This window comes from Syngnathus floridae, chromosome 18 (genome assembly GCF_059516105.1).
Source record: "Syngnathus floridae isolate MCC-2025c chromosome 18, RoL_Sflo_1.0, whole genome shotgun sequence".
In the NCBI taxonomy this organism is placed as follows: Eukaryota; Metazoa; Chordata; class Actinopteri; order Syngnathiformes; family Syngnathidae; genus Syngnathus; species Syngnathus floridae.
In genome coordinates, this window is record NC_142430.1 from 8,325,231 (window position 1) to 8,353,193 (window position 27,963).

At 48.6% G+C, this 27,963-nt stretch overlaps 2 protein-coding genes across 3 annotated transcripts in view; one reads left to right on the plus strand and one right to left on the minus strand.

Annotated features, from left to right (window-relative positions):
• dock1 (dedicator of cytokinesis 1) overlaps window positions 1-27,963 on the minus strand; it is a 40,975-nt gene that overhangs the window by 799 nt on the left and 12,213 nt on the right. Inside the window, exons 24-50 of the mRNA XM_088360777.1 lie at window positions 27,518-27,588; window positions 26,522-26,628; window positions 26,048-26,175; window positions 25,798-25,893; window positions 8,637-8,738; window positions 8,170-8,264; window positions 6,222-6,300; window positions 5,994-6,094; window positions 5,854-5,912; window positions 5,606-5,754; window positions 4,764-4,849; window positions 4,544-4,700; window positions 4,440-4,480; window positions 4,272-4,362; window positions 4,091-4,210; window positions 3,916-4,005; window positions 3,740-3,844; window positions 3,107-3,248; window positions 2,937-3,018; window positions 2,409-2,493; window positions 2,252-2,338; window positions 1,981-2,157; window positions 1,834-1,917; window positions 1,155-1,292; window positions 724-866; window positions 315-513; window positions 60-255 (exon numbers count right to left, since the gene is read on the minus strand). Coding sequence (XP_088216903.1) covers window positions 60-255; window positions 315-513; window positions 724-866; window positions 1,155-1,292; window positions 1,834-1,917; window positions 1,981-2,157; window positions 2,252-2,338; window positions 2,409-2,493; window positions 2,937-3,018; window positions 3,107-3,248; window positions 3,740-3,844; window positions 3,916-4,005; window positions 4,091-4,210; window positions 4,272-4,362; window positions 4,440-4,480; window positions 4,544-4,700; window positions 4,764-4,849; window positions 5,606-5,754; window positions 5,854-5,912; window positions 5,994-6,094; window positions 6,222-6,300; window positions 8,170-8,264; window positions 8,637-8,738; window positions 25,798-25,893; window positions 26,048-26,175; window positions 26,522-26,628; window positions 27,518-27,588 — 3,010 coding nt within the window. The remainder of the gene's footprint in view (window positions 1-59; window positions 256-314; window positions 514-723; window positions 867-1,154; window positions 1,293-1,833; window positions 1,918-1,980; window positions 2,158-2,251; window positions 2,339-2,408; window positions 2,494-2,936; window positions 3,019-3,106; window positions 3,249-3,739; window positions 3,845-3,915; window positions 4,006-4,090; window positions 4,211-4,271; window positions 4,363-4,439; window positions 4,481-4,543; window positions 4,701-4,763; window positions 4,850-5,605; window positions 5,755-5,853; window positions 5,913-5,993; window positions 6,095-6,221; window positions 6,301-8,169; window positions 8,265-8,636; window positions 8,739-25,797; window positions 25,894-26,047; window positions 26,176-26,521; window positions 26,629-27,517; window positions 27,589-27,963) is intronic.
• insyn2a (inhibitory synaptic factor 2A) lies at window positions 11,416-23,693 on the plus strand. 2 transcript variants are annotated; one of them, XM_088360806.1, is made up of 4 exons: window positions 11,416-12,034; window positions 16,246-17,317; window positions 18,999-19,070; window positions 22,310-23,693. In XM_088360806.1, the coding sequence occupies exons 2-4, from the start codon at window positions 16,251-16,253 to the stop codon at window positions 22,491-22,493; spliced, it is 1,323 nt and encodes a 440-aa protein (XP_088216932.1). In that variant the 5' UTR covers window positions 11,416-12,034; window positions 16,246-16,250; the 3' UTR covers window positions 22,494-23,693. The 2 variants fall into 2 exon arrangements, with proteins under 2 accessions (XP_088216932.1, XP_088216933.1); XM_088360807.1 differs by lacking the exon at window positions 11,416-12,034 and having other exon boundaries at window positions 15,364-17,317.

The window sequence follows — 27,963 nt, forward strand, 5'->3', positions numbered from 1 at the left end:
AGTTTTTAATTCATCTTAGCGTGGAAAAGAAGAACGCAGCAGATGGACCGGCAACTCACTGGGAACAGCGGGCACGCTGAAGGAGAGCTTGCTGCGAGGCGTGATGGGCGGCGGTCCCGGCGAGGACGACGAGTTAGAGGACGAGTTGGACGACGAGGTGGCGGCTGGCCCCGGCGACACGGAGAGACGACGGTCTCCTCCGACGATCTGGCTCAGCACTTGACTCCTGGGCCTCTGCGGCCTCAGCGGGCTGATCTGCAAGATATAAAAAAATAAAGTTGATGTGGAGAAAAACAAATGTTTTGTCTCCTTACCGTCTCGCAAAGTATGACGCCCTCCGTGGGCTGTAGCGGGATCTCGGTGGTCTTCATCTCCTTGTCAAAGATCTCCTGGTGCTTGCTGTTGCGCTTCTCCTTCTTCTTGTCCCGACGCTCGCGCTCGGGTTCGTCGCGGTCCAGCTTGTCCTGTGACTTAGTGTGCAGCTTCTTGGGGAGCAAAGGCTCCAGCGCAAAACTGGAACAAAAGAAGAAGAAAAAAACATCAGAGCAGCCATCTTCTGGGACTGCAGTCAAAAAATACAGTTTAGCAGTCAAACGACACATTAAATAATCAAAAGACTACTGAGGAGCTGGGGTCTTTGTTATACTGCCCCCAGGTGGCCAAGGCAGTAAACTGCACCCCATACTCTGTAATGATTGGCCTTGGTGTTTTGGAGCTCGTTACCCGTCAGATCCCGGCCTGGAGGGCGAGTTGTCCGAGGAGACGGAGGTGACAGACGCCACGGACAGAGGCCGTTGCGATGACGGCATGGTGAAGGAACGAATCATCGAGTGAGGACGAGAGCCGCGACGCTCGGCCGCCGGCGGCTTACAAGGGACAGAAAAAAGACTTTTTCAGCAAACGATTTCTGAATACATGTGAGGGATTCATGATTTTAGTCATTGAAAGTGTTTTCAAATATATTATGAAATGTATTTTACACAGAGATAGTTAAAGGAGTTCTTTTCAAATAACATGAAAAAAACTGTTTTACTATTTTAAAGAAAAATCTTAAATCTATGTTGTGTGACTGTCCTTCTCTGCCAGAGGGAGGCGCTCTTGTCTTTTGGTATTTTCCAAGCGCTCTCAGGGCCGCGAGCTGCGGTGCATCTCACCAGCGTCTTGACGCCGTACTGTTTCTCCACCTTCTCCCTGAGCTGCTTGAAGCAGGCCTCCAGGCGCTCGTGGAACGGCCGCAGCGCCTCCGTCACCTTCTCGCCGTGGATACGTACGCCCTCCGCCAGGTGCGGAATCTGCCATCAAACAAAAGAAAGGCACTTTCCTTCATTTTCTCCCCAAAAGTAAAACGTTTCAGGCAATTCCTCTATTTTTCAAAAATTCCCCAAAACATTTTTCAAAAAAGCTTTTCTAAATTTTGAATTATATAATATTCTTGGTTATTGTCCCGAGGAGGGCAACAATACTCTGCGAAGGCGGGACACACGGACGGAGTCGTGCGGCAGGATTCCCGTTCTCCCGGGATACCCGTTGGCGTTCTTTTTATAGCGCCTCGCATGACGGAGGATGATTGAGTGCGCTCGAGTGGCGGCATGGCAACGCGCTTTGTGCGCTGAGAAACGGCGTCGGCTATTTGTGGAGCACGTCGACGCCCGCTCAAGGTTGGAGAGCTTGCAGCCCAACTTGGTTCACTGCGTCAAGTTGAGACTTGAATGAGCAAAGTGGCGACTGGGGAGACTGGCCTGCTGTTCCACGCTAGCTCACAAATGTTTCGAATCAACTTCGTCATGTCGGAAAGACAAATTGAGTTTCCCCGCGAATGGTTCCCAGTCACACCTGCCAGGCGATGAGGTCTTTGAGCTTGTCCATCTTGTCCAGGTCCTCCGGGTGCTCGTGCGCGTACTTGTCGTTGAAGAAGGCCTGCGGAGTGAAGACGCACACTCAGCACATGTGGAGGGCCTGCGAGGCAAACAAGACGATGACCTTCTCGTAGTTGGCGAAGCCGCCCATGACGGCGGGGTCCACGATGCCGTTGAGCAGCATGGACAGCGGGTTGATGGGAAGGTTGGGGTCGCTCAGGTGCTTCTGCACCATGCTGCTGATCTTGTCGTTGGCCAGCTGCATGGTCTCCATGGCGTTCTCCAGTGGGCTGATTTCATCCTAAGCGAGCAAAAGTGCAACGGGGAGACTCACAGAGCGCTTGTTCTGATTGTTGAACATCAAAACAAAACAAATTTGACGAGCCGCGACTCACGGTGCACACGGACTTGACTTCGAACCAGCGCAGGATGCCCGGCAGCTTGTAGGCCGTCGTGTAGGTGGTCCTCTCGATCCACATGTTCTGAACAACAAAACAAAAGTTATTTATAAATTATTATTAATAGCAGTATTTCAGTGATCATGTCACTCACCGCAAACTCGTTGTCCGGGTCCTTCTCGCCTTTCCTCACCGGTCGCGAATACTGAAATTTATGGACTTCATTTACCGTGTAGAAGCTTTGAGGGAAAGACGAGACAAGAGAAGTGAGTCAGGAAGGACACGGGAGGTTTCCAACTGGAGCCGCTGATCGAATGGCGGAGGCCTCCTCGCAAATTTCACCCATGAGGCGCTTGGAACAAGACTCTGGCTTTGGGCAAGAGCGGGGTGGCAGCATGCTAATCGCGCGGCGAGCAAATAAGGCAACCAAAAAGGGCAGCCCTGCGGCCGTGCGATAAAAGCTGCCGGCCAGGTGTATTTGCAAAAAGGTTTCCGCGGGTAAACAAGCCTTTGAATGAAGCCAACTGCTGCATTGGGACGCTCGGAATGTACACGCTCGTGCAAAGGCCACCTTCAACACTCCATTTAAAAAATCAAAAACGAAAGGATTTTGCCCAAATCAATAAAATGTCAGATAACCAAAATAAGGTCAAGTACAAAAAAAAAAAACAACAACAACAACCTGAGGATTTGTTCCGCAACGGGTTTGTTCTGGAACTTGGCGGGTAAATCCAGGATGGGCTTCACTGTGAAGCACTGGACGTCTTCATGCAGAAGCATTAAGGAACGCAATTAGCAAAAAAAAATATTTGTTAAAAAAAAAAAAAAGAGTGATGGTTGGATTTTGGATACACTGTCCGTGGGAATTCTTGATGTCCTCGCTGGGTGGCGTGGTGGTCTTCATCTTCTCGGCGTTCGGGAACTGCGTGAGGAGACGGGCCTCAAAGTCCTCCCAGCGTTCGTACTCCTTGCCGCGGTAGATGAACATTTTGTTCTGGGGACACGCAAACTCCAACTTACAATGAAGACATTTCTGACAAGGTCGTGAAAAGGGAGACAATAAGACATTCAAAAGGACGTTTGAATAAAGCCCGACATGAGCTGAACGCAATTTGCCGTCTGCGAGGATACATGAAAGAATCAAAGGCCGACTCGAGAAGAATGGTTCTACAAAGTGGACCATCACCATCTTTTTCCTTGTAGTTGTCGCTTTGAACAAAATCGTCGAGACTCTTCAGACGAGTACATGAAACGAGCAATATCGGAAAGAAGAGACAGAATCCCCCCCCCCCCACACACACACACTTTCTGTCAGCCATTTTTAAAGCAGCAACAGCGGCGGTGCCTTGACTTAACCTAGAATATTTTTATTTGAATGTTTGTCAAAGATGCGGCCGCTTAAGTATGAACAAAGCTGAGTAAATCCATATTAAATCCGCTCGTCTCTCCCCGTCGTTGATCTTATCACAGCCACAACAGACTTACCCGCAGGAAGGACGGGAAGCCCAGGCCGTAGTAGCCCACGGCGAAGTAGTCGGGTTTGGGCCGGATCACCTTGACGATGTTCTCGTAGAACTGCGCTTGCTTACGCTGTCGACGGAAGCGCGGTTGAGGAACATTGTTGCGTGACTGAGCCAGAAAGAACGATGGACGTGACCTACCAGGGATGCGCTGAGCTGCTCAAAGTCAAACATTTCATTCTCGTACTGCTCGGCCAGCTCCTTCCCGAGGATGATGGCTTCCTCCCACATCTGGAAGACGAACAAAAAGCCACCCTCAGAGTGTTTGCAAAAAAAAAACACACACACAATGATCAGTCGAGTATTTTTAGCTGACCTTGCCCTTGTCAAAGTAATTGATAATCTGCTGGTAGAGCTGGTCCTTCAGCTGCCCTTGAGTGGAAGCCTGGTAGCCGTCTCGCTGGGTCAGGTGGGCGGCGCACGGCTCGTCGGACCACTGGGGAAAAAACAACGTGTTCCCGTCAACTCAGCTTTTGTGTTGTGAGTCCATCGCATACCTTGAGTAGCTTGGCGTGCAGCAGCAGCGTGTACGCCGCCTCCGTGTAGTTGTCGCATTCCTTGTGGAGGTCGCACAGCTTGTACAAATACCTTTTAGAAGGAGGAAAATACAAAACACACGTGAAGGTCGACCCACCGGCGCCGTCTCCAAAGAAGGACGCGCTTACCTGATGTACATCTCCTCTCTGTCGATTTCCTTGTAGAAGTTCTGGGGAGGAAAAGGACAATGTTGTTCCGCACTTTAAAAGGAAAAAGCTCGACGGTGACCGACCAGCACGTTGACGGTGCAGCTCATGCGGTTCTCCTTGTTCTCGTCGTGCATGATGGTGCGGTAGTCCAGCAGATGCTCCAGCAGGCGCACCACAAGGGTGACAAAGGTCTCGCCGCTTTTGGCCAAGTACTTGTGCTTGCGGCAGTGCTCCAGTAAACTGGAGGCGGGACGGAGAGCGTTAGCCTTCTAGCGCCATCTGCGGGCGCCACGTCACACTTACATCTTCTGAAAGAGAACTTTGTACTGCTCGTCGCCGCGGCCGCCCTCCACCTCGTGATCCAGCTTGGTGATGATCTCGTTCTCAAACTGCAATGGTTAAGTTATATGTTTTTTTTCAATTTTTTTTTTTTTATAAAGGTGCTTTCTATGTGTGGAAAACTTTTTCGCCCCTTCCTGCAAAATCCGGGGTTCCCTGTACCTCCCTTTAAAGGCGTCTACCGTGCGCCGCAAAGTGGATTCCCCTCATGCAGAAAAGCTTCATTTGATGCCGTAATGAGGCAGAACATTAGGTTGCTCTCGGCGCCACTGTTGATAATCGCGGCACAACACAGAATGAGATTTGCCCAATTACAAGCTAGCTGGCAGCGCCACGCTGTTTATTATCTGCCCTTCTTCACTCCCATGTGATGGCAGTCAAGTTAGATTTCAAAAGCGCTCTACAATCTTGTATGCTATTTAAAAGAAACATCCAGAAATAATTAAAGGTAAAGACGTTTTTGCACCAGGAGTTTATGCTTCAATTCAATGAATGCGGTGCTGCTCCTTTTTGGCCACCAGGGGTCAGCATAACTCATACAGAGAAAAAAACTGATTCAGACATATTTAGAGCCTAAAGGTTCATAATATTGATGGCATTTCACATTAAGCTAGCTGACATTTGTTTTACAAAATGATGTGAATAGAATATTATTTGTTTATGTTTGTTTTAAAGCCAACAAGTGGCCATAAACAGGTTGACGCAAGCATACTCGGCACCTTTTTGGAGGATTGATAGCAACCACCTGAAAAAATGACTTGCAACTTGAAAGAAAAAAAAGAAAAGAGATAAAATCGCTGCCATACCCTCTGGAAGCTGCACGTGAAGTGGAACTCGCACTGCATCATGTCGAAGAAGATGGCGATGGTGGCCTTGCGCAACTCGATCTCGGGGACCAGTGTCATTTCCAGGATTGGGCCCACCATCTCGGGGATGAATTTGATCTTGTGGGGACCTTTTTTGGGTTCGGGGGACACAATGTGAGCCCAGTGAAAGTACACCTTCTCCATTTGACACCATGATCAACAGCCCGAATCCAAAAGTGGTTAATTACCTAAATTGTACCACATGTCCCGGATCTCAAAGCCAATTTGTCGCCGCATGTCCTGGTACCTGAAGGCATCATTGAGATCAAAACAAAAAAGTGAAACAACAGCGGGTCAGAACTTAAAGGCTGACTGATGTTGGACTCACTTGTGGCAGATTTTGGCCCGCTTGTCGCTGGAGAAGTTCTCCAACTGCAGCGACTCCTGCGTGAGGAAGGCCACCGCCAGGTGGAAGTAGTTGTTCCACAGCTTACCGCAACAAACAAAGTTTCTCAAGTTAAAGCTCCATACGGGGGGGCCACCACGCGACTTTTTCGAGGTGAAACTCGTGTCACGAGGCGTGAAACTGAAAGGTGCGGAGGAGTTCATCTCTTACCTGCAGCTCAAAGTTGGTCTGATCCAGAAATTTCTTGTTGAGCACAGCCGCATACTGATTAATGGCCCGCAGGAAGACCCTGCGCAGATAAGAGCGGCACAAAAGGCTTTGCTGCTCACATCTGATAAGTGTACCTTCAAATATGATCTCGAAAATGGATTAAGAAAACAAAAAACTTATTGCATTTTGTTCCCTTTTATGCGGCATGAAAGGTCACTTTATTTCTATTTTGTTTATATATTGTAAGATTTTTTGGTTTTCCTGAAATGTCCTTTTTATTTACTTTTTTGTCTGTTTTTTTTTTTTTTTTAACATGACAATATTCATTATATAACCTCGCCTTCCGTCGCCATAAATGAATCAAGTGCTGTGAGCAGATCAGCTGGCGGCATCCAGACAGCACAGCAGAAGGGCTGCGGAGCGAGAGAAAGCATGCCGCCACAATAGCGTCTGAAAAATTAAACCGTTGTGAAGTCCCGCAATTAAAAGTTAATAACGGCGTGGAGCTTTTAAAAGGCTGCCGGGGACTTTATTCAACTCATACCTCCGCCTGTGTGGAAAAAAAAATTAAATCAGACGCACCTCAAGACGCGTTCCTGAAAATAGGTGACGTTGCGAATATGCAAATATTTAATCATATCATGACTGGCGCAGGTTAACAGCCGTCACGCAACACCTCGGGATTAGCCATACTTGGTCAAGCTCCCCTTGGGGAAAAAAAAAAGAAATAAATCCCGCCCCGCTCAGTGCTCAAGACTTTTGCCAGCATTGCGTGTGCATGCACGCCTCAGTCAATTTTCTGCTGCCGTGCACATGCCAATATATACTTAACGGCCGGGGCTAATGCTAAAACGGCTTTCCAATGGCTGCACCCCGCCAGCGGGGAAATATTAAGACGGGATATTTAAAGTGCTCTTAGGGGAGGAGAACAGACAAAAGCAAACAGGTGCCATGCCACTGAATGGAGACTTTTTTTTTTTTTTAACTCGTGATAGACGTGTTTGCGATATTTCATGAGACATTTCGGAGACAGTGAGCACATCCTGCCGTTAATTAAAAGTGTGAAATAAACAAGGACTAATCAGGCTCTTTGCCATCGGTGTGAGCCAACGCTCAAATATTTTTGGACGATTTTATTCATCGCTCAAATTTGGCAGGAACGTTCTCCGTGGTGCGTCAAATTCACAAGACGTTTATTCGGACTTGACATTGACTTGAAGATGCAGCTCGAGTCGTCACGGTCGCCCAGGTAACAGCGCGACGAATAATTCCCGTATGGGAAGGCCCCCTTGGTGCTTTGGAGCCGCCGCTCGGCATTAAAAGCCGTTTGCATACAGTACACACGCGTCACGTTGATGATAAATACGCTCAATCAATGTTCTGCCGTCGGAGGAATGGCTTCATTATGTTTGATGGATGGCCGCCATTTTGAATCCTCAATGTATGTCGGGCTGCCTTGACGTCCCTCCGCCTCCACCCCCGTGAGCGTTTATCAGCAGATCATACTTGCTAATTGAGTTCAGAGAGCATCTTGGATAATGATCCCCGTCTACGGCGAGGACGAAAGTTACGTGGCAAGAGATAACGGGAAGGTCGCGAGGCTTTTGTTATCAGATCAATTTATGAAGGCGATTAGCTCCATTTCAGGCACATGATGAATGCGCCATCCGTTTATCACGCTTAAACTTTGCCGCCACGTCCCGCCGACTGAATTTGATTGTTGCGCCAAAAAGTTGTGCGGCCCGGAGGGACGGAAAGTCGAGACGTTTGGAATCGGCGCCGTGGTCGGTCTGACTGCCGCAGCCGAGGCCCGGCGTTGATATTATTTGCACGGCGGGATCGGGGGAGGGAGGAGAAGGCGGCGCAGCTACGCTAACCCACTTTTGACTCCTGTTCCTTAGCAACGTCGGCGTTGGGACTGGAAAGGCCACAGCGGCGCGCCACTTACTTGTTTTGCATCATGTTCATGATGACCCAGTCCGACGGGTAGACGTTCTTTCCGATCAGGTCTTTAAACATGATGAAGGTTTCCATTAGGAAATCCTGCAAAAACAAAGTTGACTTTGATACGAGGCTTGTTGACTTCTTGAGATGTTTTGGAAAGTCTATCTCATTCTTTGGCTGAGGAAAATAACAAGGAGAAAAGAAAGTGGTAAAGTCTGGGGTGCATCTTTCAGGGATCTGAGGTGTTTAGAGGAAGGGAGGGGAGAAAAAAAAAAAAAAAAAAAACAACGCAAAAGCTCCTGTGAGCTGCTTTGAAATGTGGCGACGGCTGCGAGAAGAACAATCAATCTGCGCGAGGATTCTGGCTCGCTCGCTCGCTCTGATTGTTTGTCTTGCCGACAGCCTCGGTGTGGCCCGACGGTCAAGGTCGCCGAGTGACAACGTTCAAGCCTTTGCTTCAACAGCACTCACCACCACGTCGCTTCTTATTTTGCCAAAGGTGTTGATGAGATGCGCGTAGTGGTAGTCGTCCATCTGCCTCAGCGTGGCCGTCATGCTGGCCACGAAGCTCCCCTGCCAAACAAGCACAAGTAAATCCAAAGCGGCCACGGACTTGATCGGTCGGCAGTTTGCGAGCCGGGGAGCGCCCTGTCTCATTAACCCGGCCGTCTCGGCTGATTAGAAAGGCCGCTGATGTCCCGGAAGGGGCCGCCTTAGCTGCTTCGGGTTAGCATCGCTGCGCAGCGCAGATAGGGGGCCGAGCTGAGGTATTTCTATATATCTATATATATAATTTTTATATTATCTAATTAGCTCACAACATTTGGTGAGACACATTGAATGCGAGGAAAGTAGCGGCACAAATGAATCCAACGCAAACCTGGCAGGTCCGAATTGAATTTTTTTTTAAATTTTTTAGTTTGTCCTTGAAGCCAAAAGGACTTGAAACGCAAAACAACTGAATGGCACACAATGTCCCCGGCCGGGCTCTGCGAGGAGTTAAATAGGCTACAAATGATGCAGAAGGTATCTGAATAATCATTTGCATGATTGGTATTGCTGGAGAGAGGCTGAGCGCATCACGGAGACAATCAAGAGAAATTAAGCACAGATAAAAACGCCTCATTAAAACCCACGGCGAGAGAGATCGAGAAAAACCGGTGGAAACTTTTTGGAAGCCTCGAAACGTCAACAGTGTTGACATGACTACATTTTTGATGGCTTTTTCGCACGGCAGCATTTGAGTAACATTTGCCATTCCGCTCACGCCGGCTGAAGCATCTGGCATCTGCATTTAAATCTTAATTGTGGCGGGGCTCCTTTTTTTTTTTGGCAGCCCACCGCTCACAAAAAAAAAAAAAAAAAGCAACGCACGGATGTGCTCACCTCCAATTAATTTGCCATTAGGACTCGCCGGCTGATTCCGCCGCCTCCGGCAGCAATTAGGTCGGTTTAGTCATCACGGGCCGCATTTAACGGGCATGAAATCAAAAGTAAGATTGGCCGGCTGCATGGCCGTTAGCTTAAGTGGCTTAGGCGCCGGCCTTATGGCGAGCCCCAGCGTCCACCCTGTTGCTGTTCTCCAGCGTGCGTTCCGCGAGGACGGCTTTGAAGTTTCCGCCGTTTTTATTCCTAAAGTTATAGCGTGGGGAATTAGCCAGCGCCCTTCATGCCAGCTCTACGCTTTAGAACCAGCAATTAGTTGAAGAAAATGAAGACGCAACCGCTTGTCATCATCAAACGAGTCTTTGATTGCCGTTTCCCCATCAGAGCGGCGACCGAGAGGAATCTCAATCTGGCTCGGCTTCACACCGGCCGACAAAGCTGACTCACGACTCAAAGAGCAAGCCGAAAGACCCCGACTAACAAAGCACTTAGCAGTCAACAGATGCACACGGACAGCGAATAAACTCTACTGGCTCCTTCCTTCCCGACCCATCCATCAACGTTCCAAGTCAATCATCTAATGGCCGCCCATCGAGGCGCGGTGTTTATTGACTTGATTTCTCCCGCAGAGTGACAATAAAGCAAAGCGGAGAGTGCTGACATCTATCACCGTATCCTGCGGGGCTCCATCTCCAGCTTGGGAGAAGCGAAATGGGGACTACTGTTAATTTGTGACCCACAAAAATAATCTTTATCTTGACCCCCCCCCTCTGAAAAAAACTAAAACCCTTCATTGTTTTTAAGGCTTTAATTGGCGCCTGCAAGGAAACGGGACGGCGGTCTCCGGGGAGACTTCTGGAAAAGTGACAATCTGGCAGGAAGAAAGATGAGGACTTGTTTTCTTCTCAAAGCGCCGGATCGCAGGAGATATGGATCTGCTTGCTCGAGAGAATACACACACACATACGAATTTATTCTGAATAGCGCTAAGGTGGAGCAGCCAATAGAAAACACCAGGTTTGGTCCTTCAAACTTTCCTATCAACTTCCCTCCGATGACTTGAACGTAAAATATCGTGTTAGTTTTGTGCTATATTCAATGAAGCGTTATTTTCTTGCTTCCTGTTGACGGTGAGAATCCATGGAAGCACACGAGGGCCTTTTTATATTTTTCTAGGCGCCGTCTTGTCATCAAAGTGAAGATCCAGGACAAGCTGAGCAGCTCGCTGGCTCTCTGCAGACACTCTTAAGTGCTGCGTGTTGCGCATGGATGCGCCGCGGGAAATCTCAGAGGGCGTGTTGGATATGAAGCGGAACGAGGACCTCGGCGGGGGGCTCTCGCAAATACGCTTTGGACACGAGTTGATGCGAGCGCGCACGCTGATAGTTGATCGCAACACTGCTGCGGCGGCGGCTGTGTAAATTAAAGCCAGCGATCTATAAATCAATTTACAATGCCAACGGGCTCTGCGGCAGGACGCTACGGCTTTGACCGCGGCGGCTCGCCATGCAGGGCGGCCGGCAAGGACACGGAAGAAGATCCCCCGAGGGTTTGGCTCCGAGCTAATGAAATCAATGGCGGGAGAGAGAGAGAGAGGGAGAGCGAGAGAGGGAGAGCGAGAGAGGAGTCACTCCAGCGGTTTATCCAGCTGAGAAACAGTTTGCTTACACAAGCACATCGCTGAGCACAAACTAATAAAAAGAAAAGAGACAACGGCGAGGCTTTTCTTTTCTCCCACAAACGTATCTGGTCAGTCCATTAAACAAAAAAAAAAAAAAAGCGCTTATCACCGGCGCGCACCAAGGTCAAGCGCTCGGGGGAAATATGAGCGGGAGCCCGAGCTGGGATCGATAACCAAGGCAGATTAGCATTGAAAAGATGTCGTCGGTACACGCGGAGGGAATGCGACGGGGGAAAGCGGCCTGGGGAAACATTTGGATAACTTGAGAGGAGACTGAATGACAAAACGATCGGCGTTCATCAAGCAAGTTGAATACAAGTGTTTGACGACCTCAAAAGCCTTACTTTGCGCGACCCTCCTCCCTCTGCTCTCTATCTCGCCTCTCTCTCTCTCTCTCTCTGTCTGTCTCTACCTCGCGCACCTCGCCTGCCTGCATGCAGAAACGAGGAGAAAGCCACAGCGTGAGGAGCGGCGGCGGCTGCGACGGCGGCGGGGGAAGCGCCGTGGGGATATTCTACCCGTAAGGACGTTGCGATCCTGAGTGTGTGTGTGGATGCATGCGTAAGTGCGGGAGAGGAGCGAGCGGGAGCCCATGCTGGCGTCGTTACGCAGACAGGAGAAAGGGGAGTCGAGGGGGACTTAGAGGACGGCGCATCGCAGGACGCCCATGTGCAGAAACGACTCCCGACTCCCGCCCGGCCAACTTCTGTCATGGCGTAGCCTTCCTACCGCCTGTCGGTGGGCATGCAAGAAATACAAGTGGGAAATCAGCTTTTCCCTCAGCGCTGCACGACTGACTGAGGTGAGTCTCATCGTGAGGAAAAAAAAAAAAAAGTGGAGTTGAAGAATCTCCAGGGCACGCTTGATATCGGACTTTGAGACCAGTACGGGGTGTTAACTGGGAAAGACTCCAGCTCACCCCCAAAAAAAAAAAAAAAATGGAGGCAAGGGTGGAAGAGCTCCACTGTGGAGGTAGAAAAGTCATAATTTGAAGGTCAGGCGGATGACGACGGAAGCGTTTGATGATGCTGACTAAACTTCTTATTTGTTCCGGGTTTAAAGTTGAGCTATGGGAACGATCACCTAAATTCCAATTGGGCAAAAGAGACCCACAAAACTCAGCGCCGACACACCAATGAAGTAACACACAAACTAAAATAGAATAATAGACTGGCCCAACTCTGTGGAGAAAAAATGTGTGTGTGGATGCTGCGGATGGTTGTGAGTCCTTTTCAGCGACGCCTCACTGCTCCACTCAGGTCTTGATTTGATTGCATCTTCCCCGAGCGAGCTCACCCACGGAGCCATGAAGACGATAAGAGTTATTGCATGCTGATACGCCGCTTCACAACGATCCCAAATTGCATTGGCCGAGATGTCCAAACGATGCGCCGCCGCTCCAAAGTTGAACTTTAACCTCTGCGGGCCGAGGGCGGCCATTAGAAGGGATTCGTTAAGACAAAACCAAAAGGATGACTCGCTCGAGAATGTTGGAGCGCAAGATGAACAAGATGAACCTGGAGGAGAATTTTCAATTGTCATCCAAAGCGGCCAGGTGGACTTCGAATCTTCCGAATCGGCGCCTCGCACGCAGCGGAGAGAATCGAGGAAAAAGTTAGATGAGTTTGAATCGATTCCAAACGAACGCTCTCGGCAAACGCTAAATTGAAGCGTGCCGGAATGAATCCTAAGCGTGAATTGTGTGAAGAGCGCCTACGCCGGAGCGGAGGGGAGATTAAACATTAACGAGGGGAAGACCCACACTGAGCAACATCTGATTCATCCTCCAGCATACTCGTCTTTTCATGTGCCACCGTGTGCTTTTCAAGTCGGCTCGCTGTGTGGCGGAACCTTCCGTCGCCCGTAAGACAACAAAGAAGATCCCTCCTCAAAAGGGGAGAAAAGAAAAGTGTGGATCCGTGAAGATGCGACAGGGGGAAATCCCCGAAGAGGCAACAACCCAGCAACAGCTCGGGCCCGAGCGACAACCGGCAGAAAGACGCGCCCTTGCAAATCCTGCCGTCTTTTAATCGCAAGGGTGTTAAGCCGGCGCTGAACTCACAAAGGATTTGCCGACGATGCCTCGGCGCTGACCTTTGCGGTCAATCACTCGGGCCCGGAAAGCGGCGGAGCGTTACGGCGCAGAGATTCCGTCACGGCTGTAAAACACACCGCCCGTGCCGCCTGTCAAATCATCCCGGGTAGCCCGGCCCCTCCCTGCATAATCGGCGTCCCATTAACTGTTCCTTTTCCCTGTTCTGGAGCAATCCCGATTTTGCCCCGAGCGGGTTTCGAGGCGGATCAAAGACGTTTCCGTACACTCGTAAGCGTTTGTAATGATGAGCTGAGGAAGAAGCGGCAAATGGAGAGAGAGAGAGAGAGAGAGAGAGACAAAACAAGAGAGATAAAGCAGGATTACAGCAAACTTCCATCATGCTCATTTGTTCAGGCAGCCTGGCAGCTGTAATTGTCGCAGGAGGAGAGTGGGAATTTCTCGACGGATCGGGACCGTCGTGTTTCGCTCGGGCTTTATCGCAGCGACATGAATCAAAGCTAAAAGCAGTGAGCGACGGGCCACCGAGGGGAGCGGCGCGGCCGGTTCGTACACCAGGAGGCGCCGATGAATCTCAACCTTCATCACACTCCAGACGGTTAGGTCAAGATCTGACCTCGAGGAGTTAGAAAGAGGCTACTGGTTTATGGCGGGTCATCAAAATTCGCTTTGCCTGGAAAATTTCGATATCCATTTCTATTCACGATAGACATGCCGAATATGCCTAATCAGGCTCTTCTCGGGAAGCTCAATGTGACAGTCAATCAAACGGTGTCCCTCAGGGTTATATTGCGGAGACTTTTTCGTTTAGCGTCAAAGTCAAATTGAATGGCGGTGCAGCTGTTTAGCTTGTTTTTGGCCCATTCAACATTTGCACAAAGTCGATTTGCATTGCTTCTCCCTCATTGACATGTACGGCCACATTTTCCAGCGCTTAATTAATTCCGGGCTTTTTGCGATGCACACAACATTAATGAATTTTCCCTTTCGATGGAGCGTGAGAGATAAGACAAAATTAGTCTGTGGTTAAAAAAAAAAAGGAATAAAATAAAAAATGTGGCAAACATCGGATCCCCCCTCAGGGTTTGGAAACGCTGAGCGCTGGAATTTCAACCCTTTATGAGTTTACCCGCAGCGACGACTGTCATGCAAAAGTGCTGAGTCAGGGTTGGGCCGGCGACTATATTTGAATTCAGGGTGCGTCGCGTTAAATTAGCATGTGCCCGCGGTGCCAAAAACATTTCCATTACAGAGTAATTAATTGTTTTACTGTGGTAATCTGGATTGCCTTTGCTTTGGACTGTTACGAAAGGGCTTTCTGAGAAGCAGCCGCTCTCTGAGAAGCAAAGGCCCACAGTCCCGGGAGGTAGACCTCCCCACCCTGAAAAAAAAAAGGGGGCCAGCCTTAGAAGTGGCTTTGTGTGATGAGTCATGGTGTTTCTGCAACGCTAGGAGGTGGGGGGGGGGGTCTCGCAAATCAAGATAACAAGGATTTTTACGTCAAGAGCCTGCAGTGATGCCAAAACGTCAAAAAAGGATCAAAGGCAAAAGGGAATCGATGCAGACCGACTCAATTCATATTTAATTGTCAGGATTATTTGGAGCGACGTGTCACATCAAATTGTGCATCATCTTAAACATTGCGTTTTGTCATTCAGAGCAGCGATGACCTCATTTGGAGAGCAGGTGGTGTGTGTGTGCGTGTTTGTATTTAGTCAGCCTGAAAGTTTCTTGATTCGACGTAAAAATAATCACAATTTTTGATCCCAGAGAAGACTGGTAGCAACAAGTCGACAATGCTGCAGCAAATTGGAGAATGTGGAGTATTTCTTTTGACACCAGCAAAAGCAGACAACGTTGAATCGGGGCAAAGTGTGGCACGGAATAGCTGAGAGTGGCCGTTAGATAAGAAGATCGTTAAGATAGCAAAAGACAATGCCCCCCCCCTCCCCCTGCATAATTCAAAAATAAATAGCCAGAGAGCTAATGCGGCAGAAGGGGCTCAGGCGATCAAAACCTTCCTTCTGCGGCCCGCAGGTAAATAAACACAACGCTTTGATTTTTTTTTTTTTTTTCTTGTTGACAGAGCGCGGCAGCAACGCAAGCAAAGCTGAAGGGAAATAATTGCCCCGTCTGATTCAACATCTCTGCGAGATTGCCGAGTGTTTGCTTGTTGTAAATCAGCGGGCGAGGAATTATACTGTGTTTGTGTCAAGAGTTAAGGAGCCTGCCCGACACTAAATGATTACATTCTGCTCAGGTTGGATCTACTTTTTGCGCCGTGTTGGCAGCAATAGTAAATCTCACCTCGCCGTTCACGAGTTCACCTACGAGCAAATTTGTGCAGGAAGCAGGGTGGCACACTTCTCCAGATGATGCAGAGAAAGTTGGGGAGTCCAAAAAGTAAATATTTATCACGCAAGAAATTGTCATGTGTCAAAGCAGACAAGTGTTTTTCTCTGGCTGGATAAAGTTGTGTTGTTTGCAGCGAGAGGAAAAGGTCAGACAATTAAAAGACAAGGAAAGAAAAAGGGGGCGTTAATAACAGCCGACGGCGTGACGCTATTGTGAGCCAAAGTGCGACTTGTCCGTGCTCAAGTTCCATTAGCAACCGGGAGCCGCTGTCAGGGAGAAAAAATGAATAAATAAATGATGACGACTAGCGAAATGAATGGATTGGATGACCCTGGATTAAGGAGGCAACAAAAATTGGAATCTCAGGTTTCGCAGAGAATGGGATTACAGAGGAACCCTGACAGATTAGTCAGAGCAAATGCCTTTACACTTGTGGAAGAGGGATTTTGTTTTAATTCATAAAGACATCCCAGGGACATGTTCGTGCTTTTCATTAAGTTATTTTGTCCATGGTGTTTCTTATTTGTGATTATTTTCTTCTAATGTAAAATATATGCTATGCTAATACGTGCTTGTTTATGACGAAGGCCCTATCTTTCCCTTAGGAAGCATGGTGAGCAAGGAGGGCAGCAGATGCGTGCTCACCAACTCCGAGTCCGACTCGGAGGCGGCGGCAGCGGCGCCCTTGCCCTCCGCCTCGCTGGCGCTGCAAGTCAAGTATTCTCTGGATGCCGGTCGGCAGGTGAGGAAGCGGAACAAGGCCCTGCAAGTGCGTTTCAAGGATATCTGCGAGGCGCAAAACGAGCAAAGGGAGGCGGAGTTGGCCAAGGATGGGAATCCGCTTTCTTACAAAGCGGCGTACCGCAAGTACATGACCGTGCCCGCCCGCCGATCCATTCCCAACGTCACGCGCAGCACCGGAGTGCAAACGTCGCCCGACCTGAAGAAGCGCTACCAGACGTTCCCCTTCGAGCGCAAGAAAGGGCACACGCTGAAGCACGTGGCGGCCGTGGAAACGTACAGAGGTCAGGATAATGGATTTGCCGTGGCGGTGAAGCCGGCGGCGCGGCGCTCTTTTGTCGATGAGGGAGAGGAGGAGGGAGCCCCCGCGGGGAGCGGGGTTTGGCGGACCAAGGCGCTGCTCCATACTAATGAGCGCGTGGCGGCCAGGTTGGAGCAGGGCGCCGCAACCGAGGGCCCGTGCGAGGACACGGCGAGTTGCGCCGTCAACTCGGACTACCAGCTCTGCGGCCCGACATCCAAAGCGTTACCGCTGGATCAGGAGGAAGCCTCGTGCCGATCGCGAACCCTGCCGGACAGGGCCTCCAAGGTGACGGGGCCCATCGCGTGGAACTCCCTCACGCAAGTGGAGTGCCTGGATAGTCCGTCTGCACGGCACAAGCGCAAGAAAAGCCTGCAGCTCAACGGGCTGCAGAGCGAGACGTTGCCGCGCGCCGGCCGGGGCTGCGTCGCGCGGGCGCAGTGCCACGCCGCCGCCGCCGAGCCTCGGCCCGCTGACCGGGAGGCCTGCAAGCAAATAGTGCCTATGAATCAGGATGGCGAGGTAAAAGCACAGCTTGAAGCCATGGAAAACCTCATCAGCTCCAGCCAGGAGACCATCAAGGTGCTGCTGGGGGTGATCCAAGAACTGGAGAAGGGAGAGGCCCACAGAGAAGGGTAAGTGGCTCCCACCATCACTTTCAGTCACACTGTGGCCATTCAAATTGAATCAATTGAGAGCCACCCCAAACACCATCAACCTTTTCATAATGTTTAGAAATAAGAGATGCCAGGATGCCGCATCCATTTCAGCATCAAAAAAGCAAGACTGTCATTAATTCAAGTGACAGAAAAGCCGCGCTCACGGCGATCTTGCACTCTTTTGAAATTTGCCATCAAGGAAGACACGAGCGACTCGATAAAACACGGCTGTCCCGTTTAATAAGACAGTTGGCGTACACGCCTTTACGCCCACCCACACGGTGACCTTTAAAGGTGGAAAAATCAGGGCGCTAAATATACGGCTAATGGCACCTTTGCTTTCAGTCTCCCTCAGGTGAGGCCCGCTAAACACAGGCCTTTTGTCTTATTAGCTCAGCGGGGGACGGGCTGAAATGGGTGTTTTTGGATTTTCAGGCCACTTGATTGCTGATTGTACTGTTAGGAAAAAGAAAATACAATACAAGAAGAAAAAAAAACATGCTTTCATGTCACGTACTTCCTTGAACTGTCTGAAAAATTAAGGCACCATTTTTTCTTCTGGACAAATTATAACAGACTTTGCGTTACCATGACGACGACAGCGCGTGACGCACGGCCATTTTGTTCCGATGGTAACGAACGTGGCCTCGTCCAGGTCGTTTGAGTTATTTTTATTTTAGATTTTATTTTTGAATCCGCGAGACTCGCTTTGTGCATTTTGATTTAAAAAAAAAAAAAAAGGTTTGCGATTGTATGACGTATGTCCAAGTCAAAACAAAAATTTGGCAGCCCGCGCACGTTGCCACATCGCCCAATCAGCTTGAAGTATTGCACTCAATCGTCGCTATATCTGTCAGCGCATATGGTGGGACAAAGGCTCAGATAAAGAACGGGGAATTTACGATAGCTGTTTAATTTTTCTTTCTTGACTGGCCCCGGCACCTCGGAGAAAGAGTGTGATTAGGACGCACGACGAGCTGAATGCGAATCCTATAAAGCGGCAAAAGACGACAGGGGTCATCAAACAGCAATGTCGAACATTCCATTTAAGAGTTTGGAGATATCGCCTGACCACCCCTCAGCCCCCCCACAGACAGAAATGGAGGTAGAGCCCTTGTGCAGTGCTCAAGACAGAATATTACATCTGCTCTGAGTGAAACATCCCATTACACCCACATAAAACGGTAGCTATCATCGTGGCTAGCGAGTAGCGTAGGGAGCAATCGAGGCGCTTTGTTGCCTTCGATACCAGCGAGCCCGCAGTGAGGTTTATTCGAGCTTTCTTACGAGGCTTAAAACACAACAAAGTTGGACTTGGGGGTCGTGGACCGGAGTCTTGGGCCGGACATTTGAGTGGCCAATATATAATATGAACTGACAGTGTCGAAAAATAATTAGCCGGCGTGCCCTTGGGAGTCGGCTGTAATTGTGAGCTAATGTTGTCAATGGGGTGGTCGGGCTTTGATTAAGCTACCTCTTAGTGGAGCCCGCGGAGTCGCCGGGCAGCCGAGCGTGGCTAATGCCCCAGATTCACGCTCGCCGGACGCTGCGCGGCGTGACTCCCCGCTAACGAGCGGGAGACATACGTCGGCGAGAAAGCGGCAGCGTTTTTAACAAGGCCTACACATTCAGCACTCTCGTCTTCCTCCCTCGCCAGGCTCTCCTATCGCACCGGACAGGACACGGCCAACTGCGACACATGCCGGAACAGCGCATGCATTATTTACAGGTCAGTAAAATGTTTCATGTTAAATTTGTGCTAGTCGGGGAAGTCATATCCCGGCTACCTACCGCCGATCTTCTAATGGCTTTCTTTCCAAACTACGTGCGGAACAACTGAATGACCCAAAAGAGGCTCATTTCTGGAAAATGGCGGGAATTCAAAAATGCGGTCGATTGGACACAGACTCAAATATAGCAAAAGCATTGATGCGGGCTGGAGGATTAAAGAGCAATCTAATTACCTCCATGAAAGCTACCTCTCTGGAGGTGGAAGATGGAGGAAGCGGAGCAAGGTTAGGAAGCACAGCCGTGACGGAAAACAAAGGCTGCGTGGGTAGAATAGCTGTCATACAGGCATTGCAGTCGATCGGATTGGAGTCGGGCTGAATCGTATTGAATCGCTTCGTTACTGGAGAAACGTAATGGACTAATGTGATGGATATTGAATTTGATCATGGTCGGGCTGAATTGCATCACAACGTACTCAGGTGGGCCAAATCAAATTGAATTGCGTCGGGAGTGAATCAATTCACATCGTTATCGGAGTCGATCGTATTGTCTCGTGTCGCACGGGGTACACGATTGTCTTTGGGCCGAGGCGATTCATTCTGACGAGTCGGAGAAAGGAGGACGTCACACGCCCTCCGCGTGATCAATATATCAAAAAAGGAGAACGCGTCTGAGTTCGAGGACTTCAAGCGGAATACACAAACACACTCGCCCTTGCCAGGTTCAAACCCCCCCCCCCCCTTTGAAGATTCCTGAACCATGTCACCGGAATGCGTTATCGGCTTGGTGCAGCGCGGCCGACGGGAAGCCATTCGGCACTTTTCATACAAACGTGCGCGGCTTTAAATCCGAACGGATGAGAAGAGGGATGAAAAGATTAGCGGCGGCCGTGGCCTATCGTCGGGTGATGTAATGCGTCAAGGTGTGGAAGGGGGAAGGGAGAGGCTGAACGGAAAGTCAACGAGACTATTCAAAGCTGTTCTAAAGGATTTTTTTTCTGGCATTGGACTAAATTATATTGTAGTTGCAGTGACCCATATCCTAATTGGACTGAATTGTACTGTACTGCCTCTCTGATTCCTACTTACGTAGATGTTTGGATTGTGAAACTTAACTCTTCAGAAAGCCGCATCTTAAGAGAAGGTTAGGGTTAGGGTTAGGGTCAAAACTTATGAAGACGGAAAAGAATGACCGACGCAGGCTACCTGGTGACATTTAGACATTGAGAACTGGGCAGGAACAGGGCCGATAAATCTCATCGAAATGTCCTTTTGAGTATATTGCCAATGACTATCTTTTCAGCGCACTCGCCACGCTAACCTTTACCTGATGAGGAACCGGCCTTTAAAGAATCCCTAGAAAGGGCCAAAAAAAAAATTTCTGACCGGCCGCAAAGTATAAATGTGAACGGGCGTTAATTAATATCAAAATAGCTGTTTTCTAAAAGGAGCTTAAATGGACTTTTCTGTCCATGCAGGGAAATAATAACTTGTAGCCACGGATGGAGAGTAACAAGAGTCTCAACAGTATTATGGGCTTACAGTGAAGAGCAAGGAAAAGCCTATTATGGTGATAGCGGCGGCGTACGTGCGCGAGCGCATTTCGATGAGTGATCCCCAAAGAAAAACAGAAAATGGCAGGAATGGATGAGAAAGTGCCCCTCGGAGCTTTGGCGCAGACGCAATTAAGGCTTTGTTAGCGATGAAAGAGCCACGCTGAAATACTTTTGCGGGCGACGGCTGCGAATCCTCATTAGCCGCAGACAAACACGCCGCGTCATTGATCACGCCGGGCTGACACGTCGGGCTAATTTGAGCTGTGGGTTCAAACTTTGCTGCCTACTCGCCTGCGTCAGTAACCTTTAGCGGGCTGCGATCAAAATACAAATGGTGGCAATTAAAACGGCGTGCAGCCATGAGGAGGCCACTCACGCAAAACGCAGCGAGGTGACTCGGCTCTCCTGGCGTCTGTTTAAGCCTCCTCCGACCACGGCGGTATTGGGAACATTAACATGCGAGGAGCGTCGTTTCAGACAGCCGCGGGATAAACGCGATTAATTTCTTGATTCGCCCATCGCTCGGTCTCAACGAGTCGCATTAAAGACAATTTCTCTGGCTGCCCGCCGGAGGAAATCGCCAAAGCTTGGCCGTATTAAAAAACTCATTTATTTTAAAAACAGACAAGTCCAACATTTTCACATAACTATAAAATTACTCCAAAAATGATAAGAATGATGCTTTGGGAATTCAAATTAATTACAGGGTTCACGCGCAAGCACTTGAACTAACCTTTCACCTAAAAGTTTCCGAAGAAAAGTTATCAATTATCTACTTTGCTGTCGGCGACTCCATGGGGACTGACATCGGTGAAGGCGAATCTGCAACCTCACCCAATCGGTGTCGGGACTGTCATCTTTACGAGAATCGCTCGGCGACATTGCACATCGGCTGCCTGTGGCCCAAAGTCAGATGGAATGGGCTCCGGTGTGAGAATAATCGGTATAGAAAATGGATGATTGGATGGATGTCCCAAATGATCTAGGGTTATTGATCCGTGCCTCAGTGCATAAATTCCCCTTATCGTCAAGTGTTTCCATAATAGCTTCCCCATTAGCTTTACAGTCGCAAGACACATTTCCAAGGATACAAACTTGGACCAAGTTCGTTCCGATTGATTTCTAGAGCCCGTAATTTAGCACATGTGATTCATTGCTAATTGCTGCGGTGGTCTCAGCCTTAAGTTTAAAAAAGGCCTGAGTCAGGGGGAATGCAAAGTGCTGAGAGCCCAAACTAGCCCCCGCAGGAAGTCATCCATTTTGCTTCAAAGCGGACATTTTAGGGTCATTGTGTTCGAGAGTTTCTTCTAAAATGTCCATATTTCAATATACTAGAAAGACAGGCATACCTTGACCACTAAATATTTATCAGCCCCATAAAAAAGTTCAACATTAAAATTTGATTTCAGGAAGCAAATCCTGCAGCCGGCCGCGACCCCCACAGCGCCACCGTCATCAACCCAGCCAGGTGCTGCTACCGGAGGACACGTCGGAAGATTAAAAGCGCTGGCGCATTTAGCGTGGTCGAGGCTGTAATCTGAGTCCTCCCTCCCTCCCATTTAGCAGAAGCTAGCACTCAGGATTAAAAACGATGGCGGCTGTAGATAAATCCGACGGAGTAGCGCTTTTTCCTCTTTGTTATTCCCGACGTGTCTGACCGGTGTCCGTTTTTTGCTTGACAGTGTGGAGCTGGACTTCAAGCAGCAGGAGGACAAACTGCAGCCGCTCATGAAAAGGCTGTGCCCCTCGGACGACACCCGCTTCCCCGCCCTGCCGTACCCCCACGAGGCCTTCACGTCCACGCCCAAGCGCAAGTCCAAAGCCGAGTCTAAGAAGCACGCCCGCTGGAGACTTTGGTTCCTGTGAAGGTGTCGTGGGGAGGGGCGGCCGGAAAAATCACGATTTCCCGACACGGCAGCTTCCGTCTGGAGCTATTTTGGAAGCAATTATCGTCAAACGTGGTGTGAAGTCGCACCCGGGGGTCGCACTTTTGGCGAAATGTGATTAACGGCTAACTTTCGACGCAGCCGTCAAGGAGTTCCCTGACGCGGATGGAAGTGGGTCACTTGGACTTGCCTCTCGCCTAAAGCAAAGCACAACCAACACAGTTCAGGAAACACTTTTTCCAGATTTCCGGGACTATTTTCGCCGTCAAAAGAAAAGACGCCTACCCTCAATTTTATCCATCTTTCAAGTGTCACCTTGACTTCTCGACTAACTTTGAAGGAGATGTATATAAAAAGAATATTGTTAAATGACACTTATTTTCTTAATGGCATTTTTGGACATCAAAGGACATTTTTATCTAGAACTGTATTAAAATTTTAGCTGGATATATTTATGAAGGGGGGGGGGGCGGTCGAGTGTATAAGCTCAGTTTTATTGCGACTAAGCCACTGTCATCATTTAGAGCGGAGTCGTAGCTCTCATATTATTTTATTAGTTCCAGCCCTGAAAATAATCAATACTACGAATACACGTGATTGTATTGGCGCAGTAAACCGAGCCCAGAAGTGAATGTACAGGTGTAGCCACGCATTTTTGCAGAGTTTCGCATTTTCAAAAAGAAACTACTGAATTTTACAGACGTGTTCTTGTTCCTTTTTACACACTCGCACCCCGACAATGGACCCCAAATATCCGATTAGAGGGATTATAAATATAGATTATATAGCCAAGATATTTGCATTCATTCTAAATAAATTTTCTGATAATTACATTAGTCGGCTTCGTTCTATTTTACAAATAGGCATAGCTGATACGTATAAAAAGGTACATTTATTAATAGGAATGTAAAGTCACCTACCGAGCCAAAAAACAGCCAAGAAGTGGTTTCGCGTGCATAAAAAAAGTGCCAGGACGATTTGACTTCAACTTTATGAGGCACTTTGGTCCGTAGCGTTAAAATTAGCACAGAGAGAAACCGACATTATTTATCTGTATCTTAAAAAAGTGCAATTGCTTTACTATGTGCAATACTGTGTATTTTATACTGTTTTGAAAAAACATATAAATAAATGAACACTTTATTATGCAAATGATGAAGAATAAACGCAGACACCTACAGAGCTCAGTATTATTTTTCCGTACAGCTAATTCCTACCTGTTGCACCGTGTCGACATCATGTGAGCTCATTTTGCATTTTTAGCTAAGCGGTGACTTTGATGCTATTTTTTTTATTGTCATCCAAAATAACAGCATTTATCATCAGCAAGCGAAACGGCTTGTAATTCTATTTTGAGTGTGCCAATTAGGTCTTCTGTATCCTTTACAAAGTCGTGATAAACACGGCAGGTTCGTATGTTGTTACGTGGCCTGAGGGAAAAAAAAAAAGAGGGCGCTCAGAGATTGAACGCGAGAGAGCAACTGATTACGATGCAGTGCCATTTCTCGCTATGCTTCTCGGCGCTGCGGCACTCGGAGTTCAATGGCAAAGAGAAAAAAGGCAGAGAGGCAGACATCTAAAAAAAAACGGGGGGTTTTTCTTTTTTTTTTTCCCTTTCCTGAAATCGTGACAATGCCAGCTGTCAGGCAGTCAACAACATACAGGATGTCAATCCAGGAAGGCGACGTACTGAAATGAGATGAGAAGGTTGGAAGAACCGCCGTGAAGTAGCGCAGAAATAAACTCAAACTGCAGATAGATGCGGTACAAAACCGTCAGCCGCCCGCGTGATGCCGCTTCATCTACATTCTGTCCGAGCGCCTGGTACAACGGAGGAGTGAGAGGAGTGAAGCGGAGTAGAACGCTAATGCATAAATCGAAATGGAAGAGGCCGCCGCTCGGTGGGACAAGGTCAACGGCCGGGCTGGCGCAAAGTGCCGCGGGGGACCATCGCCGCGCTTCCTGCCGGTCCCTTTTTAAAAATTTCAAGCAAACTAATGATGGAGTTTCTGAGAGCGCCTTCATTTGAAAAGGCAAGGCGTTTCCGGAAAGATCTAGAGCACTTTTTTTGTGGCGTCCAGAGATGACTGAGCGTCCCAGTTGACACTAACCTGAAAGAATCAACTTTTAAAGAGCACAGTCTGTCTAGAAAACTTTGCCGACAACTCAAGGAAGTATTTTTTTTTTAAAGGCGACAAGATGTTTTAATGGTATCGATTTGTGTGTGGGGGGGGGAGCACAAAAAATAAAACTGGCCAGTGACAATATATGTTCTGAGGGACTTTTTCCCCCCTAAAAGCAGAGTTTGAGAAAGTGACGAGGAGGCAGAGAAGGAAGGCCGGCCGCAGGAGAGCCAAAGCGGGCTCGACGGTGAAGGTTGCAGAAACAAGACGTCATAGCTGGCGCCTGACCTGTTTATTGGCGGCCATATTAACAAGCAAAGTGGCTGCCAGATGAGAAGCGTACACATGCGGCCTTTTGTGTGCCGACTGAATGCGCGGGGCTTCAACTCAGGCCGACGGTTTGGCTAATTAACGGCGCCGCATGAGCGAGGAAATGAAACGGGCCGCCCAACAATGGCGTTATCGCTTAATATTTGCACAACACGCGGCGGAGAATCTTGGATGGCAATGAATGGAACAGGTGAGCTGCTAGAAGACACTAATAAGTCAGCTTCGTTGTCTTTAAACATGTCAGAAATGTTTGTCCTCAAAGACGCCTCTGTCACAAAAATACATTTCATTGTTTAACATTGATGATCTGCTCTCGTCAACGTCCGATGACAAACTAATGAAGACGCGCCGGAGATAAGGCGCGACATTCAAAGAGGGGGGAAAAATGAAAAGTACTTTTATTTGGAGACCGCTCGGATGACAAATTAAAGTCATGCAAATTGGGAAAATTATTTATACGACGCACGCGTCGCTGCCAGGTATCGCCTGACGTCTAACGAGTTGGAGATCAGACACATTCGAGCAGATAAGACGCAAAAAATGGAAAGAAAAACTGGGAGGGGCAGAGCACTCTTTGGCTGAGCTTCATAAGGGGACCTGGGGGGGGGGCGTTCATTTAAGAGAGGGCTGATCATACCGAAGATTTTATGACTTGACTACTTGTGTGAACAAAATAACAACTTGACTTACCGTACTTTTTGTTGGCATGACTTGACTTCATTTATTTTTACTAATTGAGGCAAAATCAAGCCTCTGCAACTTCACATCTATTTTTATTATTATTATATATTTGCGTTAATTTTTACTGAGCTCGTGTGACCGTGAACTTACAATGTGCGGGGAGTCTCGGCCCATGGAGATGACGGTCCTGTTGACGGTGCGCAGCAGTTTCTCCATGATGACCTGCACGTGCCATTGGGTGGGACCCTGCACCAGAAAAGAAATCAGATTTGAATCATTTAATTGCAATTGTCCTCCACCGAACAGACGTCTTTTGTAATGTTGACAAAGCAAACAGGTGGCGGCAACATAGAGCCACCATTCTAGCAGTGCTCAAAGTGGCCCAAAGGGAGTTCCTCACCACATCTTTCCTGTAGAGCACCTCCAGGATGTCGCTGAGCAGCTGGCAGCAAGCCTTGGGCTCCTCGCGCCTTTCCAGGTGGAACTTCAGCTGCTCTGTCATCAGCGGCAGGAGGATCTCGCGGCAATCTGCAGGGAAGGCAAAACAGTCTCCAGTGGCGGGGAGAAAGGGGGGGGGGGGACATATGCCGATGCAGACGGGCGGCGCTTTCAAATGAACTCCTCCTCCACGCGTGGGGATTAAATGCAAATAATGCATTTGTCAAACAGATTGGAAACATAACAGGTGTGGCATCCCCAACCCGGCATTAAGGAGCTCCCTTATGCGCAGGTGTTTGACAAAAAAAAAAAAAGTTCTGTCAAATTTGCACTTCTAATTCTGTGATTTCTATTTTACACGGGAAGCAGCACTCTCGACGTTGGCCTTTTTAGCGTGACCTTTTCCATGACACCGCCTGGAGTGCGGGTTTCCTACCGTGATGGCTGAAGAGATCACTGTGGACAATGTCGATCAGACAGTCCAGCTTCTGCTTCACCAGGCGACCCGGAGGGACCTTCAGGATGAACTCCGTGAATAGCTTGCTGTGGAAATGAGGACAGAAGAAAAGTCATCACGATGTCAGCAATTCAGCGCATTCAGCAGACAAATCGCAGCTTTTGAAAGCGGAGAGAAGGGCTCAATTTTTCATCATTTCAAAGCCTCGCTTTATACGCCGAGCATTTATTCAACACTGGTCTGTGAAATTTGGAAGCCGTATTGATTTTCACTTTACAGCCTTCCATTAAAGCAAGCGTGTGATGGTTGTGACTTCTGAGTCTCAAGTGGCAAACATCTGCATGAGGAAAACGTGCCGGCTGAACCCCGGGACGCTCGTTATGTTGGAGGAGCGAGAACGAAGGCGCTGGCGGGAGATGAAAGACGCCAGCTCGCCCCCGAGGTTTCGATTTGGGCTCGGCGTTCGCCGTTAACGGCAGGAACAGCTGATGCCTACCTTGCTTGAAGCCGGCCGGCCATTTGGGCTTAAATGAAAGGAAGGAGAAATGGGGCACTTTCCGTAAATTGTTCTCGCTCTTGTCAAAATGCTTTTTTTGCTCATGACTTTCCAGTGCTAAAAATACACTGACATTTTCAAACTCTCATTGGAAACTTCATCGTGCTTCACGTCTTCTGCAGCAGTCCTGAAAATCTACGACGTAGAGTTTAATGTGTGTTGACGTCTCGTCTTGATATATTTGGAGAGCAGGTGGTCAGACTCCAAATGCCGTCTTTTATTTACAAAGAGCTGGCTGCCGATTGACTGGAGTATTTATTTCCCAGGTCTGTGACTCCGGTGACTGCGGCGTAAATATTTGCAGAGTTGAACAAAGCTTTATTGGCTCGAGATGTGCTATCGGCACATGGAGCAGAGAGCGTCACGGCCGACTGAATCGATGGACTACTTGGGGTGACAAAAGGTTGAACGTTTCTTACCTGAGTTCCTTTGGATCAAACACCAGCTTGACGTCATTGACAATAGTGGGAATGTATTTGAGTGCAGCACCCTGAACACAAAAAGCACAATTCTCAGTCAAGCATCTGCTAGTAAAATTTCTAATGAAGATCAATGACTTAGCTGATCCTCATTATATTTTTTTTAATGAAGCTAATAATCCCTGTTTTTGGGCTGGAATTTGTCTACTGCTTCCCACCATGTCATCATCACAAAGACATTGCAGTGATTGAAAGTTGCGCTGACAAGGTGATGGACTTTCGTAGCCTCCCCTCGACGTTCATTTTTCAAATTAGCGACAAATATTGCGCAGCCAATTACACAGCAGGCGCACGAGCGTGCTTCCCACCTGCCAAATGTTTTATCTCGGAGCACAGACGTGGTTTGGTGTGCGAGTGTGAGGGTCAAGGATGACAAAATGGAAACA